Genomic DNA, 21,773 nt, shown 5'->3' on the forward strand with positions numbered 1-21,773 from the left:
CAAAAGTTACCCAGTTAGTATTTTGATGTACATCAGCCGGCTACACGGTGTGACCAGAACGCGTTGTAGATATACTTATAGTTTAATACTACGTATTAAGAAATCATTTTTTTTTAATTATTTCATGATAAACTTTAAAGAATTCTTTTAATTGATCTTATACAAGTAGATAAAAACTCTTGAGACCTAAAAACAATCAACTTGATAAAAAAAAAAAAAAAAAAAAAAACATAACAAAAGATTAAGAAACATTTTCCTCCGTATGATTTTCCTACATACACAAAACAACCAAAAAAAATTGTATCCACAATAATAGTTGCACGAAAATTCAAAATGGCAGAAAATAATTGTGTTTGGCTTATACTGCTGATTCTTGTAGTGGCTGTTCCTGGAGTTTATTTCTTTGTAAAATATCATGATAAACTGCATAAACCCAACTCCATTACAAGCAATATCAACTTCAATGCCACAGTATCTCTAGATGGAGATGGGGATTTCACAACAATCTCAGAGGCTATCCTCTCTGCTCCATCATACGCCTTGTCGCGATTCCACATTCGGGTTTGCTCCGGAGTGTACAATGAAGTGGTGACCGTGCCTCAAAGCAAGACTAACATTGTATTAATTGGGGATGGAGCAGAAGTCACCAAAATAACAGCTAACCGTCAGATTTCTGAATTTTCAACTTCAGAAACTGCCACTTTCAGTAAGTATATATCAGTTTATTGTTGTTCATATTGTTTCTTGATTGTGATTAATTTTTCAGTAACAATAGATGATTTTTATTGTTTTATCATTGATTTCGCGCTTTGTGTTATTGATATATTAATATATAAATGCTCAGATTCTACAGAAAATGGTGGCAATTAGCAGTTTTCTATGTTCTGTATCATCCTTAGAATCTGATGCACTTGACAAAACAATGCTTATATCTTCTGTCACAACCTGTTTTTTAATCTGTAAAGCATATAAAAACTTTCAATATATGGATTTCAATTAGATTGATTTTGTTTTAATTTGGTATGTAATACACGAAACGGAAGCTGCATTGACAAGTCTTCTGATTCTAGCAGGATTACTTTTTTACTCGTTGAAAGCCAATTTCATACGCTGTATAACATACTTTTATATATTTTCCAGGAAAGATGTTATATACTTTATACAATTCATTATATGTTGTAATGAGCTGTAATTTAGCATACTTTATGCTATGATATGTAAGATTGTGTTTGTGTCTCCTTTGTTTGGAGGTTCGATAGTGTAATTGATACTTTGTCAATTTGTCATGTTAATTCTCAAGCAGAAGATTTTAGTTTACGCCCGTGTTAATATGATCTTGTACATGGAAATGTAGCTGTTTTAGGTGATGGATTCATGGCACAAGACATAGCTTTTGAGAACAATGCAGGAAGTGAGAGTGGCCAAGCAGTAGCACTTTTATGTTCTGCAAACCACGCGATTTTTTACAGATGTAAAGTCATAGGGTACCATGACACTCTGTATGCTAAAGAAGGTAGTCAATTTTATAGAGAGTGTGACATCTATGGAACAGTTGATTTTATCTTCGGATTTGCAACTGCTGTATTTCAGAAATGTAACCTCTATGGTCGCGTATCAGAATATCAGATAGTGACCTACACAGCACAAGGAAGACAGTCCTTAGATCAGAATTCAGGATTCACACTGCAGGGCTGCAACTTTACATCAGCACCCGAGGATGGGTTAAGGACCAACATAAGTGGATTTCTAGGTAGACCGTGGTTTCCTTACTCAACTGTCATGGTAATGGAATCGTTCTTGGATAGGTTAATCAGTCCTTCTGGGTGGGAAGAGTGGCCTAATACCACTGATTCAAATGCGATTTACCTCGAGTACAGAAACTTGGGACCGGGAGCTGATACGAGTAGGAGAGTAAAATGGTCAGGTTTTAAGGTGGTTGAAGATGCAAGTGAGGCATTGCCATACACTGCTTCTCAGTTGATCCAAGGAAATGAATGGATCCCTGCAACTAAGGTTCCCTATGATAGTGAATATCTGTCATCAAATTAGTTGAACAATGCATATTTTTACTGTAAGTTAGTCTAACTTATTGATCTACTTCTGTCAAAGTAAGGCAAAAATATGTAGTAGTAGGTAAATTTTAGTCATAGGTCAATATACAATTATTAGGTAGTGGGTAACTACTAACTAGTTAGGCTTTGTATTGTTTCTTTGTCAAAGAAGGCAAAGAAAAAAAGAAATCAATTTCTTACAATTGTTTACAATGTGCCACACCATTTATTTATATGAGAATTTCATTGGGAATTTTGATAGGGGTTTATTGTCACCATTGATGTATGAATTTATGAGGAGAAATAGGCTAAAATTACCACTCCTTTCGCCTCAAAATAATTCATATATGACTTTTAAGGTAAATTATTTTAAATTTTGAGTGTATTTTGAACTCATGTATAGATATTAACATCATTAAATAGAATTTGTTAGATTGGTTACACCATATATTTTTAACAAATTAAAATTTAATAATATCTATTAAAAAGTAATGCGTATTTGACCATTCACAGATTTGATGTATATCAACCAACAACACAAGTGGTAGAATCTTACAACTAATTTGGGATGGAGTACCAAGTTGCATTGATTTGGGGGACAAAGTTACCAACTCTTAAAATTGAAATCTTTTATTTCATATAATTTGGTTGTCTCGAAGCGAAATTAAGTAAATAAAATAGTTATAATTACAAGAAAACTGCTTTGTATTAAAGATTCATACCACTACAATCACATATGGATTTCACTTGAATTTTATACATTTTTATTTGCTACTCGTGTACTCCTACTACCTCTTTAGAACTGTCTCATTCTCAATCAATTCAACTTTGTTACACTTTAGCATTTACAGTAATAAAAAAAAAAAAGTAGAGAGATTGGTATGACCCTGCTAACTTTAAAAATAAAAATAAAAACATCATATATTCCTATAGGAAAACAAGGAAACTTAAGACGGACAAAGATATAGTAATCGACTAAACCGAGTAATTAAGTTTGGCCTGATTCAAACACTAGTTATCGTCTCACTGAGGTCCTTTCCCTAACGGGTAAGCAAAAGAAGAGGGCTAAATTCCCGCTCTAAAACTCTGCCACGTTAAACATGCAATAGACAACAGTGTCAATTGAAATGTCACTCAGAAACAAATCAATTCACCTCCATTTTCACTTCTCTCTTCTCACTTTTTCTCTCCTGAAAAACCTCCATTAAAATGACTCCTGAAGGTCTTGTAGCATCAGCAGCAATAAACATAGGGTTAGCAATGGCGATCCTCTGTATTTTCTCCATTCTCAAGAAACAACCTTCGAATTCCTTCATTTACTACGCTCGTCGTCTCTCTCATCAACAACAACCGCTGTCGTTTGATCGCTTCTCGTTTCGCCGTCTTCTACCTTCCGTTTCGTGGATTCCTCGCGCTCTTCGGGTTTCCGAGGATGATATTCTTAGCTATTCTGGCCTTGATGCTCTCATTATCATCCGTCTCTTCAAATTTGGGTATTTTACTACATATTCAAACATTTTATTGAATTAGTTTTGTTTGATTTTATTTTCTTCCGTATTGTTCTGTTTATGAATTTTTTTTCTAATTTGTATGAGTTAGATGAGAATATGTGAAGGTATACTATAGGTATAAAATACAATGCTGTAATTTTTAAAATTGAATTTTATCATTTTTTTTTAGAGTAAAACTATATGAAAATATATTCATATTCAATTAGTGCAGTATTTTTTTTATTACGAAATGATGTAATTTCAGGTCAATGAAGCTCACATTAAATCCTATTTGTTATTGATGAAAACAAGAAGGTCTAAATTAAAGAATAGGACAATCTTTTTAGATAAAGTGATGAACACTAAACTATTGGTGGTAATCAGGAAAATATTGCTATTTGAATAACGTTCACTGTTTTGTGATGGATAGTTAAGCTTCTTCAGATATTTTGCATCTGACCTCTCTTCTATTAGTCAACAAACACATAAAGCCAACTGTTGGAGATGTGTAAGAGTTAATTGTCTCATATGAAACATGTAAATCGTACACTTATATTGATTTATGGTTGATGATTATATGATCTCCTTGTTTAACACAAACAAAAAGCATTTTACTATGGGAACATTTGGGGTAACTTGGTACTACAAAAAGAATGAATATGGATTATGGATTATCATAAATCTATGATCTGCTTTTGGACTAATGCCTGTTAGAAATGATGTCAAATTTAAAGGGTTTTCCGCGTTACATAATTTGTGCTGTTTAGTTTCTAGTGTTAACCATAATTGTTTGGAACACATGTAAGGTATGGTATGTCTTCTCTTTTATATCTAACTCAGTTAGTTCTGATGTTCCATTCTTGTAAGAAACTTCTGACTATTACATCCTTTTCACTGTTATTTATACGGAGATCTCTTTTTTGCAGTATTAGATTTTTTGTGGTTTGCTCTGTGATCGGGTTGCTAATACTTCTTCCACTCAATTACTATTCCGAGTCCTCACAGTCCAACCATTCACATTACATGAATTCGTTTACCATATCAAATATCAGAGCAGGGTCTAATAGGTACAGAGTAAATGCTCCCCTTCATCTTCAGCAAAATAATGTATGAGAGTAGTTGATTGTCTTCATTGCTGCTTCTAATTATATGTACCTTATTGTCTTGGTTTCTGCTTGTAGATGAGTTTAGCAAATGATTGTTGTAGTAAATCACCCTTCGCCTTCTGTTTTCCCCTTAAAGTGGGTTTTGGACTTTTGTTGGCAGGACTTTTTGCTGTTTCTTTTCTTTGGAGATAATTATGGCTGTATTTCTTCTAAACTACTTAATTTGAATTAATATTTCTGTCCATTATTTATTTTTTTTACTTAAAACTTTTCATTTACTCCTGTGGTGGAAACAAATCTTAATATAATCAGTAATTTGCATTGTTTTGCGTCAATGATATAGAGTATGAGTTGAATTTTCTTCTAAATCTTAGAAGAGGACTTAAAAGTAAGAAACTGTACTAATGAAATAGTAGTAACTTGCATTGTTTTGCATCATCTTTTTGAACTTTAAAGGTCCTTTATGGATAAGGGTCCCCCCCCCCCAATTAGCTGCCATATCATTCTATAGTAATATGCTATTCTTCTTCTTCGCGTCTTTGTCTGACACTACTACAAGTGCCTAGGGATAGAAATATCTAGTGGATGATCCAAAACCCTAATCACCTCGTTTAATATCATGGAGGAAGTGGTGACGGATGCAGGTCGGATTCGGGTAATCTATTTTAGTCCATCACCCGTTTACCAGTCATCCCACCAAGGCCACCACCCGTTTAAATAGCTCTACTTTAGACATGATATGTGTGGGGTCTGGGGGTGTAGTTCTAAGTCTTTATTATTTTTTTCTAGAAGAAATGATTGTATATGTAGGAAGATTATGTTTCATTAATTATGGATTATGCGTGATTGGTTGAATTTATTTTATGATGTGTAACACATCTTATCTACATTTGGCGGCCGCCTTTGCCTCCATTAATGGGCATGTTGTGAGAGGTCATTGGGGGTAATTTGTATGATATCCTTGGTATCACTTCATTCTCAATGACTTCATCATATTTCTGAATTGGACGTTGAGCTGGATGTATAATTTTATGATGATACCCTCATAGATGTTGGATCCTCATGATTTGGAGCCATTAAAGTTCAAGGAATCAGCCCAGGCCCGTCATCACTTATGCTTGCAGGAAGGCCAAGAAGAATTCACCAGCAACTTGAGAGATGAGGTGGAATTCTGTTATGAGATTGTTAGTGGGTTTTGGGGTAATAAAGTAATTTTGGAATTTGTCTGTTATTCCTTCTTAGCTGTAAGAGTTTGTTAGCAACTGATTATAAATAGAGGAGTTGTAAGAAGAGAGAGGTTTCCTGAAAATTGTAGTAAGAAGTTGGGAGAGAATCCTTCCTCTCGAAAGAAGGATTGTTGTGTTGTTAATTTCTCTGATTATCAATACAACATAGTATCATTTGGGGCCTAATTTGCTTCTTAGCTGTACTTAGAATCTCTGTTTCTGATCTAATTCCTAGCACAAAGTTAATTTTTCAAGTGTATTGACAACCTCTTTTACTTCTATCAACAGGCTGTGGGTCCACTTTTCTTGCTTATGGTTCATTTCCTTGTATGGATTGTACATGTTGTATAAGGTGAGTTCTGCACTCAATATCAATCGGTCGTTATACATGCTTTAAATGGAACCATTAGTATTGCTTGATTAGTATAATAGTAATTGCCTTCTATTGCACAAACGAATGTTCATAATGTAGATTCCTAAGTAATCTAGATTTAAGGTTCTCCTCCATTATATTGGGAGTTGGTATCATCATGTTAACTTAGAGCGGTTAGAGGTGTCTTAGAGCTTCCTAAACTTGAAAGTGTAAAAATATATTATTAATCTATTGCACTGCTTCTTCTTTTTGGCTTTCAATTTCGAAACTAGTTCTTTCTGATTTTTCTAGTGTTATCATTTGGTTGGGATACAGTATTGCTAGGATATTGGCCTTATTATATCATCTTTACAGAGACAGTTCTAGAAGAAATTGGTATAGGAATTCAGGCACTTTCAAGTAGGGCTTTTTCATTTTTTAACTCAAATAGATAAGAAATTTCAAGTGGAGAATAATGAATCTGTAAAACATGCTATCACTTTGCAAAAGATTTTCTTGATTCTTGTGAAGCCTTGCAGTTTGACATTTTTTTGAATTATGAAGGTGATTCAAGAGGAATCTAAATATACTCTGCATAATATCTTGAAAATTTCGATGTTGTAAGAATTGTAAATTTTCTTTCCCAAGAAAAGTATGCATGTTTTTTTTTTAACAACTTTGGAAATGACGGGGATGGATTGGAGTTGTGGATTGAGTGTAATGAGGTATTCTGAGGATGACAAATCTTCTTAAAAGATAATCTTCCTCTGTTTAAAGGTTCTTTTGCTAGCTAAAGAATATTTGAGAAAGGAAGTGTCAATTAGCGGATCAGCCTATATCAATGATAGGACTTGTTCTGTGCATTGCTGCTAGCATGGAAAGAAACAACTGGTAAAGGAATTCTATGTGGTTATGCTTACTAGGTGCTGCCAATAGAACTATCACCTATAGATTGTATTAGGACCACTCAATGTAATTATCATTAAATGGGATGTTCAAGGGTAATTATCAAGATGTGAGAATGCCTTGGTCTAATTACCTTAAACTATTGAAAGTTTTTTAATGCAATCTCTAAAAACTAGGGTTGCTATTTAAGCTTAATGTATGAGGAGCTAAAGAGTTGCCGATCTAATTTATTATACTACCTCTGTTTCATATTATGTGTAACACTTACTAAAAATGGCTGCTACACATTATGCAGCAAATGTTTTCTTTCCTTTTTAAGTTGTCATTTTTCTCTATCTCTTTTCTCATCAGATACATTTTTATCTCACTCTTCATTTAACACTCACAAACAAATTTTGCCTAAGAGTCTGTATAAATTCATTTGTTGCAAATAATATGAAATAGAGGTAGTATACAATTGACTATACTGACAACTGATAATGTGACTCATAATATACTGCACACTTCTACATACTCTCTTTGTTTTTCAATAGATGCATCATATTCCTTTTTGGGAAGTTTTACAATAGATGCATCACTTCTCTTTTTAGTTAGCTTTATGTGCGAAATTATTATCTTGTTCTCATAATAAGTGTAGACCAACTCTCCACTTTTACCAGGTAAAGTTTAACACATGGACAAATATGTAAATCACACCACTCTCTTTCCTTCTTATTGGTTTGTGTGCCATTTCTCTATGATGCATCAATTGAGAAACGTGAGGAAGTATAACCTTAACCTTGTCAGAATGAGACATTTTCAGCCACTCTTGAAGGTAATGGCACTGATGAGATCTGTAGTGGATTTTAGCCTGGTTTATGAGAGGGACTTACTTTCCATGACTCAATGTGAATAAGTTTCGTAAAGACAATGTTCTTTTCTCTTTTTGATATATGAATTACCTATGAACCAGTAATGCCAAGACTTACATCATTTCTAATATGCAGGAATATAAAGAGATTCTGGCTAAAAGAATTCTATGGCTTCAAAAATTAAAGAATAGACCAGATCACTTCACTATTTTAGTTCGAGAAATTCCACTTTGTCCTGAACATAAAACCTATGGATGCAGTGTACATCACTTCTTCACCAGACATTATCAACATGCTTTTCAGTCCCATCAGATGCTGTATGATGGGAGGGATCTTGTTTTGCTGCAGGTAAGCACTATGAGGCATCAACTAATTGCTATTTTCTTGAATATATTTATATAATTGTGCACCAATTTGCAGACTGCCTATAGATGAGACTTGAAATCAGCATTTTCTTCAGAGTGTTTGGCTACTTACCTAATGTATGTCATTTATGTAAACTTTTTGAAAGAATGAAGGGTTGGAGTTCCTTATTGTTTTTAGTGTCATTAAAGATATGAATTTTATGTGCATGACCATCCTGGGAAAGTAAATAGAGCTGCAAACCACAGTATATATATATTGAAATCTAAGATTTGCATTTTTGTTTTAGTAATGAATATTCCTTATAAGTAGAAAGTAGAGAGATATTTAATTCAACTTGATCGGATTTTTAGCCACCCACGTTACAGCCTTGCTTCAGATAGTTTGAGCCTTCTTCTTCTCTTCTGCTTCCTTATTATGTACTACATATCTGTTTCCTTTGTGGGACTGTATCACTTTCTTGGTGTTTCTCTGGAGCTAACTTTCAATAATGGTGTGAAATATGGCTAGCTCAATTTAGTTTTTTGTATTACTTATTTTCCTTAGTAGAATCTTTTTCTTTTGTTTTTGTGCTCTTGTAAATGATCTTAGAGAACTTATTAAAAAATCATATTCTTCAATCGGCTAAATCACAAGTACACCAGGGATTGATGTTTGATAGGGATGTTACCCCTGAATGCTGTGTCCTCCCTATCATATGTATTTTACTCTCAGGGGAAAAAAAGTTAAATTAGTTGGCCAAATGAATAACAGTTGAGTTGCTTCAAGCTACCACTCTTGTTCTAAGTTTGGGAACTAGATTAGTCTTTTCATTCTTGTGGAACTATTAGTATATCAAATAAATACATTGCCTTATGCAGGAACAAGCAGCCTTAATACAAAGAAAGATACAACGATTGCAAGAGAAGTCCATGAGAAGGAAGTTTAATCGGAAGGATTCACTTACTGAACCTTTGAGAAAAGATGCCTCAAAAATCACTTTGCTGGAGGAAAAACTTTGCAGAATATGTGGTGTTATAAGTGGTATGCAGTATGAAACTATGCTTCAGAAAATGGTAAATTAGTTTTGTAGTGACAGTTTCATTCATTACCTAAGATTAGACATTGTTACTATTTGCTGTTCGTTAAGACTTGTGTGGAGCCTGTATGGTCATACTTTCTAGTTGGATAAGATAAATGCATACGCTCTTCTATTTTTGTCTTCCCAACCCCCTTCCCTGATTTATAAGTGATGAAGTACTTTGCGTGTGTGTCTTTGTGTATGTATGCACACAAACATGCAGGCTTTTAATCATATACATGTAAGTATAAATTTAAATATGGAAACATATTCATGTACATGTTTTTGGCTAAAGACATTAATGTTTGTTAAACACAGTATCTTATGTGGTGTATTATTTAAATTGTTACTTAAAAAAAAATGGTTTCTGAGCAAAGGAGGGGTGGTTTTGGTGATGAGCTGTTGATGGTAGAGAGAGCCTAAATAGGTGGATGAAAGTAAGGAAGAGATTGTGGTAATGGAGAGTGATAGGAAAGAGAGGAAAAGGAATGATGTTAGTGGGTGACTGGGTGGAGGATTATTCTTTTTTCTCTTACTTTTACAAATGAAATGAACAATGCCTGCCTCAGACTATTATCGGAATAGCCCTTACTCTGCCTTTAGTTGTGAATATTTTGAGTTAGCTCAAAGTCGGGATTAATAATAGATGGCCAAAACTTGAGATTATTCTTGTCTACTGTAAATATTTTTTTTTTTTTGATGTGCGCCCGTGCATGTGTGAGCACAGGGGAGCTAAAAATTATTGTAATTTAGTGCTTCAAATCTTAGTCTTGTACAATTTAACCTTTTAGGTATTGTGTTTAAGACTTGGCCCCTTTAAATATTCTTTTGCCAGTTTCACCCATCAGAATTTTCAGTTATGGTAAATAATGGAATTGAAAGCAGCTACTAATCCCTTTTCCTGTCCATAACGTCAATTTGTGTTGTGCTAAGTTAAGCTCACCAAGAATCTTTTGTTTTTTCAGGAGTTGGCTGCTGCTTTTGTGACATTTAAATCTCGGGTGGGAGCTGCACTTGCTGCACAGTCCCAACAGCACCCACATCCTTTCTTGTGGATTACAGAAGAAGCTCCAGAACCTAGAGATTTGTTATGGAAAAACTTGTCAACCCCTTCTCGGAGGCTGCTGTTGTACAAAATTGGGTTCTATCTTGCTGCAACACTTCTTACAATTTTCTTCACTGTGCCGGTAGCAGCTGTTCAAGGAATAGCTAAATTTGAAAGGCTGATGAAGTGGTTCCCTCCAGCAATGGCCGTGCAGTTAATGTGAGTATTCTTGTTTCATAGCTATCTATATGCTAGCTTAATATGGATATGTGGATTTAACATAACTTCTCACACCTAAACATAATTAAACATCTAAGTCTATAAATCAGCCTATATAGTTGATGAAGCTACTGAACTTGAATTAAAATACCCAACATGTAAAACTCACATTTTGCTAGCATGGCAAAATCATGTTAGCTATTAGATAGTAAATTGGTTGGAAACTTACCCTTTTTTTTATTTGATCTGGTAGCAACGTTTTTTAGTTGAAAACATTATTTCTGGTCTTAAGTATAACTTGAATCTATGTCTTTGTGAGCCATTCTGCAAAGCCACACCCTAACATCAAAGTCTACTTTGTCTAAGTTAATTGACAAATGTGTTTTCCTCCATTTTTGTGAAGCATGTTTGTTCACTTATAAATTTTGATAGTAACTTCCAATTAAGATAAACAAAACAATGACTTGGCCAAAATATATCTATTATTTGAGATCAGATTCCTTTGAAATGAACAGTATGTAAAGGTTAATAGAATGACTTACGTGAAGTATAACTGATGATTCTAAATTTGTCATAAATCTATGCCAAAAAATGATTTTTGAATGGAATTGTAAAATTTAGGAACACAATCATGCATTGTGTTGTTTTCTTTTGGCACACTATACTATTATTGCTTATTTAATGGGTTGAAAAACACGTGCTTAAAAAATAATGCTCAGCAAGACTTTAGCCGAGGTGAAAAAAATTTAGATCATTCATAGATGCAAAACTTATTTTGTCGTATAAATGTTTGATTGGACAGGAGCCACAGGACACACCTATATAGGATATATTTTTTTGTCTGTTTTATGGTTCTGTGACTTCGTATTTGCAAAATTGAGCAAACTGCAACTTTTTTCTTCTCACCTATTTTTTTCATTATTGCTGATGCTGCTGAAATGTTGAATGTAATGATGCTGTATGAATGGTTAATTCAAACATTTGAACTCTTTTGCAGACCAGGATTAAAATCTGTTGTAACAGGGTACCTGCCAAGTGTTATACTCAATGGATTTATATACGTTGTTCCTTATTCAATACTGGGGATGGCTCACTTAGCAGGCTATCCCTCAAGGAGTCAGACAGAGATAAAAGTCTGCAATATGGTGTTTTACTTTCTAGTTGGCAATGTCTTCTTCTTGACCTTATTATCTGGATCTCTCCTTGATGAACTTGGAGAATCTTTCAGTCATCCAAGTGATTTTCCAAGCCGCTTGGCTCGTGCTGTTGCAGCTCAGGTAAGGTTGTCAAACCAGTTCATAATGCCAATTTTTTTTATGGAATCCGGGAATATGTTTTTTGTTTTTTTGACACTACTTGATTCCATATTTAAAATATATATATACATATATATTAATCTGTGATATCAAAAAGTAAGGTATGAGGGAGTATTGTTTTATTTTTAGGTATGAATAATAATTTTAATTAAATCCTAGTATCCTACTCTGTAAAATGCAATGATTTCAAACATGTATGCTTTAACATTGTAGATTATGAACATCTCATAAGCTTAATTTGTCTATCAGGCTGATTTTTTCACAACATACATCTTGTCTGATGGACTGTCTGGTTTCTCATTAGAAATTTTGCAAGCGGGCCTACTGGTTTGGGATGCCATAAAGAGACATACATTTGGTCGTGGAAAGGAAAGATCTCCTTATGTTTATTCTCTGCCTTATTTCAGGGTCATCCCCTTTGTTTGTCTCTGTTTTCTAATCGGCATGGTTTATGCACTTGTTGCTCCCTTGCTCCTTCCATTTGTGCTTGGCTATTTATACTTGGGATATGCTGTCTACATGAACCAGGTTAGTTTGTTCAAATTGGAAAGAGGAATTGTCTTTTTAATTGATTAGGGTCATGGTCTTGCTGCTAATTTGGAGTTAAATTATCAATTTGCTTTTTTTTTTTTCCTGCCTAGTTGCTACTCAATTAAAATGAGGGGAAATATAAAGGAAACAGGGCAGGTTTGCTGCCATTTTCCCCTTTTCTTTTTAAAGAGGGGGGTGGGGGAAGTTGGGGCTTTGTGTTCTCTTTTAAGAGGGGGGGGGGGGGGGGACAGGTTGGGGATCTGTGTGTTTTCTTAATCTGTTTTGAGTGCACGGCATAAGAACTCACCACTCACTTCGAACGGCTTTCATTATTTGCTGGGTGTGGTAGTCATGTAATCTAATAACATTGAGAATGTGAATTTCTTCCAAAGAATCTTGTTTTCTGGATGTTACATAACAAAATAATGATAGCGTTAAAAGTGAAACATTGAACAATAAATGTATATTGATAAAAATGCAACTCAAAAGAATAATAACCATATATGAGGAAAGACATGATAATCACATACAAACACACATCCTAGAGTGTGGGAGGTGGAACATTTGTTGATGTGAGGATGTGAGGTTCTGAACAGCTAAAATGAAACCCCAGTAAAGTATCCTTAAATTGTGTGCACACATCTCATCTTCTATGGAGGTAACGCAGAGCTTATACCAAATCACATCTTTCTAAGGTATTCTTCTTACCTTTACTGCTAATTAAATAAGCATCCTTGCAACCGATATGATATTCACTGGCGATGTCCTGCACCATAATTGAGTGATCCAGTGTAGCAGTTAGCAACACATGTCTTTTGTTTTAGAGAAGAATATTCTATGATTATTTTTATAAATTCATAAATTGCTGCACAAGTTCACTTGAAAATGTAGCTGCTTATGCAGTTGCTGTTCAGCTCTTCAACATGAAGTGAATGTATCGCCTAGTCTTTGCTGTTTCACTTTTTTCACTATATTTATCCATGGATTTCGTCAATCTAATAGGTATATTAGCTAATGAATGATTAAGATCTTTTGGATTCACATGGGTTTATGTTTAGACCTCTTGTGCAATTACATGAGACTATGAGAGTATGTTGTTTGATAAGATGGTCAAACTTTCATGATCTTTCAGAACAAGATAATGTGTATATCCAATCAATCAATCAATCAAAGCCTTAATCCCATAAGTGGGGTCGGCTACATGAACCAAATTTGATTATTCCGTGTAATCATCGACAAAGATCCTACTCCTCCATCCCTTACAATCCAATGCCTCATCCTCATGCAAATCCAAAAACTTCATATCCTTCCTAACTCCTTCCAACCAAGTCATTTTCGGTCTCCCTCTCCCTCGTTTAACCCCTCCATGGTCCCACCCTTCCACTCTTCGTAATTTTTCACCCTCGGGTCTCCGTCTTACATGCCCAAACCAACGCAGACGATTTTCCCTTAGTTTCTGCCATGCCTGCCACACCTACCTTCTTGCGAATAACCTCGTTTCTGATTCTATCACTTAGAGTGTTCCCGCACATCCACCTTAACATTCGCATTTACGTAATCTCCATCATTTTAATGTGCTTCTTCTTAGAAGCCCAACATTCTGTACCATAAAGCAACACTGGTCTTATGGTAGTATTTTCCCTTGAGCTGTAAGGGAATGTTTCGGTCACATAACACTCCCGTGACTGCTCTCCACTTAATTGACCCCTCCTGTGGGCCACGTCTTGATCACCAATTTTCTGGATGATTGAGCATAGATATTTAAAGCATTCACTCATGGTCAAGTCCTTTCCATCCAAACTCCCCTCCTCACCGCTTGTCCCCCTCTGGGTACCAAAGCGGCATACCAAATATTCAATCTTACTCCGACTTAGCTTAAACCCTCTAGATTCCAATCTTTGCCCGCATTGCTCCAACTTGGCATTAACCCCATCTTTTGTTTCATCCACCAAAACGATATCATCCGCAAACAGCATACACCATGGGACTTCATCTTGAATTGGTCTAGTTACTTCATCTAGAACCATTGCAAACATGAGAGGGCTTAATGCAGACCCTTGATGCAATCCAATTGTAATAGGAAAATCTTTCCCTTGATGCAATCCAATTGTAATAGGAAAATCTTTCGTCAACCCTCCACATGTCCTCACATTTTTTGACACATCCTGATACATATCCTTAACCAGGTCCACGTACCTTCGTGGGATATCTTTCTTCAACATTGCCCACCAAAGCACCTCTCTTGGCACCTTGTCATATGCCTTCTCTAAATCAATAAAGACCATATGCAGATCCTTCTTCTTTACCCTATAAAACTCCATCATCTGTCTTATCAAATGGATTGCTTTCATAGTAGATCTCTTTGGCATAAAACCAAATTGGTTATCCGAAATGCTTATGCATGTCCTAAACCTATATTCAATCACTCTTTCCCACAACTTCATAGTGTGGCTCATAAGCTTGATCCCTCAATAGTTAGAACAATCTTGAGCGTCTCCTTTGTTTTATAGACCGGGACCAAGGTGCTCTTCCTCCAATCTTGCGGGATCCTTGTAGCTCTCCATATCTTGTTAAAGAGATCTGTTAACCAATCAATGCCAATCTTACCCAAACACCTCCACACCTCTATCAGTCCGGCCCAACCGCCTTCTTAGGCTTCATCTTCTTCAATGCAATCTCCACCTCTACTCTCCTAATCCTCCACACATACTCCATGTTGATTTCTTCATCACTCACAGAGGTATCTCCTATCACCCCTCCATTACTTCCATTAAACATTTCATCGAGGTACCCCTTCCACCTGTCCTTGATGTCCTCATCTTGTACTAAAACAACTTGGTTCTTATCTTTGACACACTTTACCATGCCAATGTGTATATCCAATGAAAATTTAAATTCTATGGCCAATTTGCTGTTGGTTGTCTTGCTGAATAATAGCAAACCACACAGTATAATCTTGCTAGGTTAGCAGGTTCTTCCCATATTTTTGTAAACCATTCATGTGATTCTTTCTTTGACAACAAGTCTTAATATTTATCAAATAATATTCCTAAACAATCATAACTGTCAAAGTCTCAAAAGAGGACATGTACAAAGTACAATGGCTTAGCTTAAATCTGCTTGGTAAAGTAAAGTAGTAGGTTTTTCTTATAAGACAAATCTTATTAGAGTTAAACTAATAATAAAGTTTGTCTTTTAAAAAAATAACAAAAACATGATCAGAAATTTATTACAGATATTATTCTGGTCCCTATGCTGAAATGAACGTAAATTATATCTCTATAGTTTCTTCCCTTGATGACAGGCTCTGCGATCTTAAAGTAATGTAAGCCTCTCCCAGTGAAACTTAGATGAGAATCAAAATCTTGGTAGATCTCTAATCTTAGTGTTTCTTTGATCTCTCGAGTACCTAGCTTACAAAAAAAAGTAGTTGCACTATGTTGCCCATCACATCATGAGAACTGTTTCTATAGTATAACTCTGAAATGCTTTGCATGATTTATCAAACTTTGTAGGTGCAACCTGAGGATAAAAGGTATTCGAAAATTTTCAAGTTTGAGTGAAAGATTATTTAGAAATACATATGAAGCAAGCTGATGTACTGAAAATTCATTGGCATTTGATGCCTATGCTAGAAAGGTATTAAATAGTACAGTATCTATTGCTTAGGCAACAACACAAGACAGGTTAATCCATAGCACAGGTATATATCCTTAAGAAAATTTGAAAGGCAGCACACACGCGCACACACACACACTCTCTCTCTCTCTCTCTTCAGTGCTAGTCATAGGATTGAACTCATTGAAGTATCAATATAATATAATATACAATACATGCTGATGTGTTGAAAAGGTTTTTTGGTTGAATATCAGAAAGTAATTGACAGCTTCATAAATTCTTTTATGTTTTCCCTAACAATACTATTCAAGTCAGATGCATAACTGGAATTTTTCAATCTATTCTTGTTGCAGATTGAGGATGTATATCCAACTGATTATGAAACTAGTGGACAATATTGGCCATACATTCATTCTTACATCTTTTTTGCCCTCATTCTCATGCAAATTACTATGATTGGTCTTTTCGGATTGAAGTCAAAGCCAGGGGCATCAGTTGCCACATTGCCACTTTTTGTGTTCACATTGCTGTTCAATGAGTATTGCAAGCTCCGCTTTCTTCCGTCTTTCAGCCAACATACTATCCAGGTGCTTGTGAATTTCAATATAAGTGATTAATATGTTGTTACTTCCATATTTCCATGTCCTTTCAATTTTTGGATGTTGGATGTGGAATAGAATTGCATTATGTACAAAGTTGATCGTTGAGCTACACTTTGGGGTTTTTTTTTTTTCCTTATAAAATTGTTCCATTTTGACTATGCACATACCGTACCATATATTTTGCTGTTGGAATGGACGCATGGTTATGGAATTTAACCTAAAACATTTGCTTCATGTCCGCTTATAAATTCTTCTTATTGTATTGAAAATTTAAATTTGATATTATGCACCCATGTGGTCATTAAAGCTCCCAGTCTTCCTGTTCAAGAGAGGGAAGGGTTAGATACTGCTGTACTACTTTGCCATTTTCCTTGTTAAAGCTCATTAAACTTTCTCTTGTAGATTCTTAAGGAGAATGATGAGAGCGACGAGAAAGAAAGTAATTTGGATATCAACTCCCATAATGCAGCAGATGCATATCGACCACCTTTCTTAAGACCAGTTAGCTTTACTGAAGAAGGATCAAGCTCTTCTCAGTGACCTGTCCAATTCTTTTGCTGTTGCTAACTGAATTAAGCAAATGAGCCCATCTTGGACTTCCTGCAAAACCTCTGTCGTAATCTGCTCGGCTATGTGACTTTGTAGCTAATTGTATAGGATATGCTGGAAGTATAAAAATCTTCCATAGCAGAATTTACTGATATAGCAAAAAGTTTAGTCATCTGTGAACATTAGCTGAATATTAGCTAAGGTAATTTTTGGGTATTTTTCTTGTATTATCTTGTTGATTATAGTTTATCACTTGGCTGTTTACTTGTTACTCTGATTTTGGGGTCACGGAAGGTATTACAATTTTGACAGGTTGATAAGTTAGATTAGTTATTTTTTGTAAGGATTTTGATTATAAAAGATAAGATATTGTATGTGTATAGTCATATAGATAATTTTTTATTTCCAAGTGTAACAATTGAGCTTGTATGCATATTAGTTGTACAACAATGACAATGCTTTTTCCGACTTTTCTCCAAACTAAGCCCAATTGATAGAATAAATACCAAAATGGTTGCGTGGCTAAAGTATTTACCAAACTAAGCTTCCAAGGTAAACAGCGTTTTATGCCCTGGTTTTTTTTTAAAAAAAAAAATCAGCTTAAAAACGCTGTCTAGGACAACGTTTTTAGTTGTTGACTTTTTTTTTTAGAATTTTGTAATTTCTGTTTTTTAAAAATAAAAAGAAAAAAAAAATTAATAAACACATAAACGCTGTTGGGACAGCGTTTCTCTGCTGGTCTGCAGCACCAACAGCCAGCAGCCTTTGTTCTCTAATCTCTGCCCTGCTTCTCTAATTTCTGCCCAACAGACCACCCCTGCCTTGATTAAGCCACCACAGTCAACCACCACCCCCACCACCAACCCCCACCGTCGACCACCACCTTCCGCCACTTTCGACCACCGTTATGCACTTCAAAACAGTCCAACTACCCCCAACAACACTTCAACCACCTCCACCACCAACCCCAACCTTTCCACCACCGTCGACCACCACCCACCACAACCAACAGCACTAAAACCACCATGAACCACCACATTAACCACCACGGGGCATCGCTTCTACCCCGCTTCAGATTATGGATCTCAAATGTCTGTTGTTTGATATATATCGGCCTAGAAGAATCTATTTTGACTGACATAAGTCCGATTTGGATAAATAAGGAAACTGAACTTCAAACTACTCACAGATTCATTCAACAAACATGTATTATATTAATAATGTAATCGTTATATACATCATTCTAGAAAATGTTTCTCTACAACAAATAAATCATACAATACTATCCCGACTCATCAATTGGGGCTAAAGGTTCCCTAGCCTGACTGTCGTCCGTCCGTCTATGACGCCGACTGTAATGAGAAATGGTGTTGAATGGGTCTCGGGGCGGTGGGGGAGTGAGTTGGCTGGACGATGTGTCCTCCTAGGTCCCGGTGGGCGCTGTGGATGATGTACTCCTCTGCGTCTGTGGGTGTCCTAGGATCACCTCCACCGCTACTCTGGCCGGGGTCAAACAAGGAGTGGCCATCTTGACTGTCCCGCTGGTGGACGAGATAACTGTGACCATGTCTCTGTAAGAAAGTCACAGACATATCTCGCATCCGCTCGACCTGGGCTCTGGCGGGTCCGTCTGCAAGGGCGAGTGACAGTGCATCAAACATAGCCTGCATATCCGCCGCCTGCAATAATCATCGATTAGTCAGTTACATGATATATAAAAAAATAAAAAATGAGGACGATAAGTAGAATAAAAGAAACTCACATATCTGCTAATGACGTCATACGCTGAATGGTAATGTGTGGACGGTGGTGTGTAGCTGGGGTTGATGAAACGGCGTGTAATACGCCTATACCACACCATGTACGGATCGTGAGGATCCATAACGCCCTGTATCGGATCACCTCAAACGACATAATCCAACCGTTGCTGCCATAGCTGAAGGAATTGCCAATGCTCCACTGACCAGTTTATCTCCCCCTTTCCCTGCCGGTCAATGCCGTGAAGGCGTACACTAGTGTCACAATGCTGGGGAATAGGCTGGCGTAGTCAGAATTGTCGCATGATGCGGTCGGGTAGGTGACTCTCCACGACCTCGAAACAAATCAGGGGACCCTAGCACGCCACTCTGCCTGATGATCTAGTAGATGTGCAGGCATGGCATCTACCAACTCCGGTACATACGGATCCCAGGTGATCTTGGAGAGAGGAGCACAAGTATCTTGGAGAGAGAGGGATTAAGTTAAGGGAAGTTTGGGAATGAAGAAGTTTGGGAATGAAGAAGTGAGGAACAAACGCTGCTTCGTAAAAAAAAATAAAAACGTTGCTTCGTTTCATTAACAACAACAAACGCTGTCTCAGACAGCGTTTAGTACTCTTTGTAAATAAATTTTTTTACAAACTGGTAATTACAAAATTCTTAAAAAAAAGTCAACAACTAAAAACGTTGTCCCAGACAGCGTTTTTAGGTTGAATTTTGTTTTTTAAAAAAAACAGGGCATAAAACGCTTGTCCGAGACAGCGTTTTACCCTGGAAGCTTAGTTTGGTAAATAGTTTTGTCACACATCCATTTTGCAAATTATTTTTCCAAATGGGCTTACTTTAGGAAAACATCCAGCTTTTTCACTAGCTTTGTTGTTATTTAACTTTCATCCCATCAACCTAGCAAATTGATCTAAATCCAATTACGCTATCGTAGACTCGAATTTTACCCTAAATCTTTTTTTTTTTTGAAAGCTACCCTAAATCATTTTATTTGATTTGACTCGTTCCAAACAGACTGATAATCATTTTATGTAATAATGATACGATATATTATTCTTCAGTAATTCATAGGATGGTACATTCACTGGGATATATTCATAAGTCGAGTTTAATATGTCAAATGATAAGAAGTTAAAACAAGGGTAAGAATCGAAGTACAAGTATAAATTTTGATTAAAATTAAATAAATTTTTAGAGCATCCACATTGGTGGAGTAGCTCCCAATTTCTCTCTATACTTTTAACTCTTCCACATCATATTCCACTAACTTGAGTCACTAAGAGCTACCCTAATGGTGAAAATATTCTCCACATGATTTTTTTTGTTTGGGAAATTCTACACACTGCCACAACTACCCTTTCCCCCCTCCTCTGTCACCACCTCCCTTTCTCTCTTTTTTCCCCTTTCTATTTATCTTTCGAGGGAGTCCAGGATTCTCCATGTTTATCTCGATGACAAATTGTGAATATTTCTATATTCTGAATAAAATAAAATAAAATAAAAAACTTCATCTTAATCTTCCTCCTCCCTAACCGTGATCCACCTACCTCCATAGGATGGTACCTCCACATCCATCCCCACCTAAAATCTTATACTCATCCTCGTCCCACTACGCATGGCGAGTTTAATACTCACATCCATCCCCGCCCTAAGCTAATGTCCTTTCCCACCTCACCAACCATTTGGATATCCATACTTATCCCAGACCTGCCTCATACCCACTACACCACTGGTACTATTGAGTGTCTTACTATTCAATTTCTTAGGCAGGTTTCAATAAATTGTAAATTTTTTATTATAGTATCTAGACTCTTTAATCTACTATATTATATTACTCTATTTTACAATTATACTTACTTATACAATTATACTAAACTATTTTACCGTAAGTTTCCTTAAAAAATAATTATTTTATTGTAAGTCACTAAGGCGAGTAAAGGGTGGGTTTACTCTAAAATCCAAACGCGCTCGTGACATGTACACTTTTTATACTTATCCCCGCCCCATCATATGCTAAACCACTCTCCATCCTTGCCTCATTGGGGCGGATATAGGTTGAGTCTTCTATTTTACCCGACCCAAAGACATCCCTTATGAGTCCTATAATTTATAATTTCATAAAGGAAAATTTGCAAATTACCACCCACAAAATATGCCTATTTCGATATAACCACCCAAAAAAAAAATATTTTAAAATACCACCCACTAATTTAAAAAAACACTCAAATGACCACCCATTTAGCAATTCCGGTGGAATTTCCGTCAGTGGGCCCCACTTTTTTTATTTTTTTCCTTTTTTTCTGGCTTTCTCACTCTCTCTCCCCGATTTCACTCTTCTTCTTCCTACCTTCTTCCTTTCTTCTTCCCAACCACCACCCCCACCATTGCTCCCTCACCCCAATCTCCCCCACTTTCTCTCTCCTCCATCAAATCTGGGCATTTTGTCAACTTCAAAGCAAGATCAACAAAAACCCCAAATTAATCCAAATCAAATCAAGCACCAAATTAATCCCAACTTAGGGTTCTTAAAATCCCACGATTCAACATCCCCCCATCAAAATCAATCAAAAAAACAACCAAAAATCAATCAAACACCAACCAAAATCAAAATCAGATCCCAAAATTGAATCAAAATCAAAAATCAAAATCAAAATCAAAAATCAATTTCGAGCAAACAAAATTGAAAAACCCCAACAACCACCACGACATCCCCTTCCCCGGCGAA

At 35.9% G+C, this 21,773-nt stretch overlaps 2 protein-coding genes across 6 annotated transcripts; both read left to right on the plus strand.

Moving 5' to 3' along the window:
* Positions 1 to 257: 257 nt before the first annotated feature.
* Positions 258 to 2,264, plus strand: LOC110738278 (pectinesterase-like). The gene is made up of 2 exons (XM_021918652.1): positions 258 to 706; positions 1,355 to 2,264. Exons 1-2 carry the CDS (start codon positions 334 to 336, stop codon positions 2,047 to 2,049), a joined length of 1,068 nt encoding a protein of 355 aa, XP_021774344.1. The 5' UTR covers positions 258 to 333; the 3' UTR covers positions 2,050 to 2,264.
* A 394-nt stretch (positions 2,265 to 2,658) lies between these two features.
* On the plus strand, positions 2,659 to 18,283 carry LOC110738358 (CSC1-like protein At3g54510). 5 transcript variants are annotated; one of them, XM_021918731.1, is made up of 10 exons: positions 2,659 to 3,544; positions 4,468 to 4,608; positions 6,162 to 6,225; positions 8,118 to 8,330; positions 9,206 to 9,400; positions 10,371 to 10,669; positions 11,667 to 11,946; positions 12,235 to 12,513; positions 16,488 to 16,721; positions 17,139 to 18,283. In XM_021918731.1, the coding sequence occupies exons 1-10, from the start codon at positions 3,261 to 3,263 to the stop codon at positions 17,274 to 17,276; spliced, it is 2,127 nt and encodes a 708-aa protein (XP_021774423.1). In that variant the 5' UTR covers positions 2,659 to 3,260; the 3' UTR covers positions 17,277 to 18,283. The 5 variants fall into 5 exon arrangements, with proteins under 5 accessions (XP_021774423.1, XP_021774424.1, XP_021774426.1 ...); XM_021918732.1 differs by lacking the exons at positions 2,659 to 3,544; positions 4,468 to 4,608 and adding exons at positions 5,207 to 5,847; positions 7,791 to 7,945; XM_021918733.1 differs by lacking the exons at positions 2,659 to 3,544; positions 4,468 to 4,608 and adding exons at positions 5,792 to 5,810; positions 7,791 to 7,945.
* Positions 18,284 to 21,773: the final 3,490 nt, after the last annotated feature.

This window comes from Chenopodium quinoa, unplaced genomic scaffold (genome assembly GCF_001683475.1).
Source record: "Chenopodium quinoa cultivar QQ74 unplaced genomic scaffold, ASM168347v1, whole genome shotgun sequence".
Classification (NCBI taxonomy): Eukaryota; Viridiplantae; Streptophyta; class Magnoliopsida; order Caryophyllales; family Amaranthaceae; genus Chenopodium; species Chenopodium quinoa.

What these genes read in the sequence shown, in the direction of transcription:
- LOC110738278 (XM_021918652.1), top strand. Translation starts at nt 334, where the DNA reads ATGGCAGAAAATAATTGTGTTTGGCTTATACTGCTGATTCTTGTAGTG. An exon ending in TTCAGAAACTGCCACTTTCA is followed by an intron (nt 707 to 1,354) that starts GTAAGTATATAT and finishes ATGGAAATGTAG; the next exon opens with CTGTTTTAGGTGATGGATTC.
- LOC110738358 (XM_021918731.1), top strand. Translation starts at nt 3,261, where the DNA reads ATGACTCCTGAAGGTCTTGTAGCATCAGCAGCAATAAACATAGGGTTA. An exon ending in ATCCGTCTCTTCAAATTTGG is followed by an intron (nt 3,545 to 4,467) that starts GTATTTTACTAC and finishes TCTTTTTTGCAG; the next exon opens with TATTAGATTTTTTGTGGTTT. An exon ending in TCAGCCAACATACTATCCAG is followed by an intron (nt 16,722 to 17,138) that starts GTGCTTGTGAAT and finishes TTTCTCTTGTAG; the next exon opens with ATTCTTAAGGAGAATGATGA.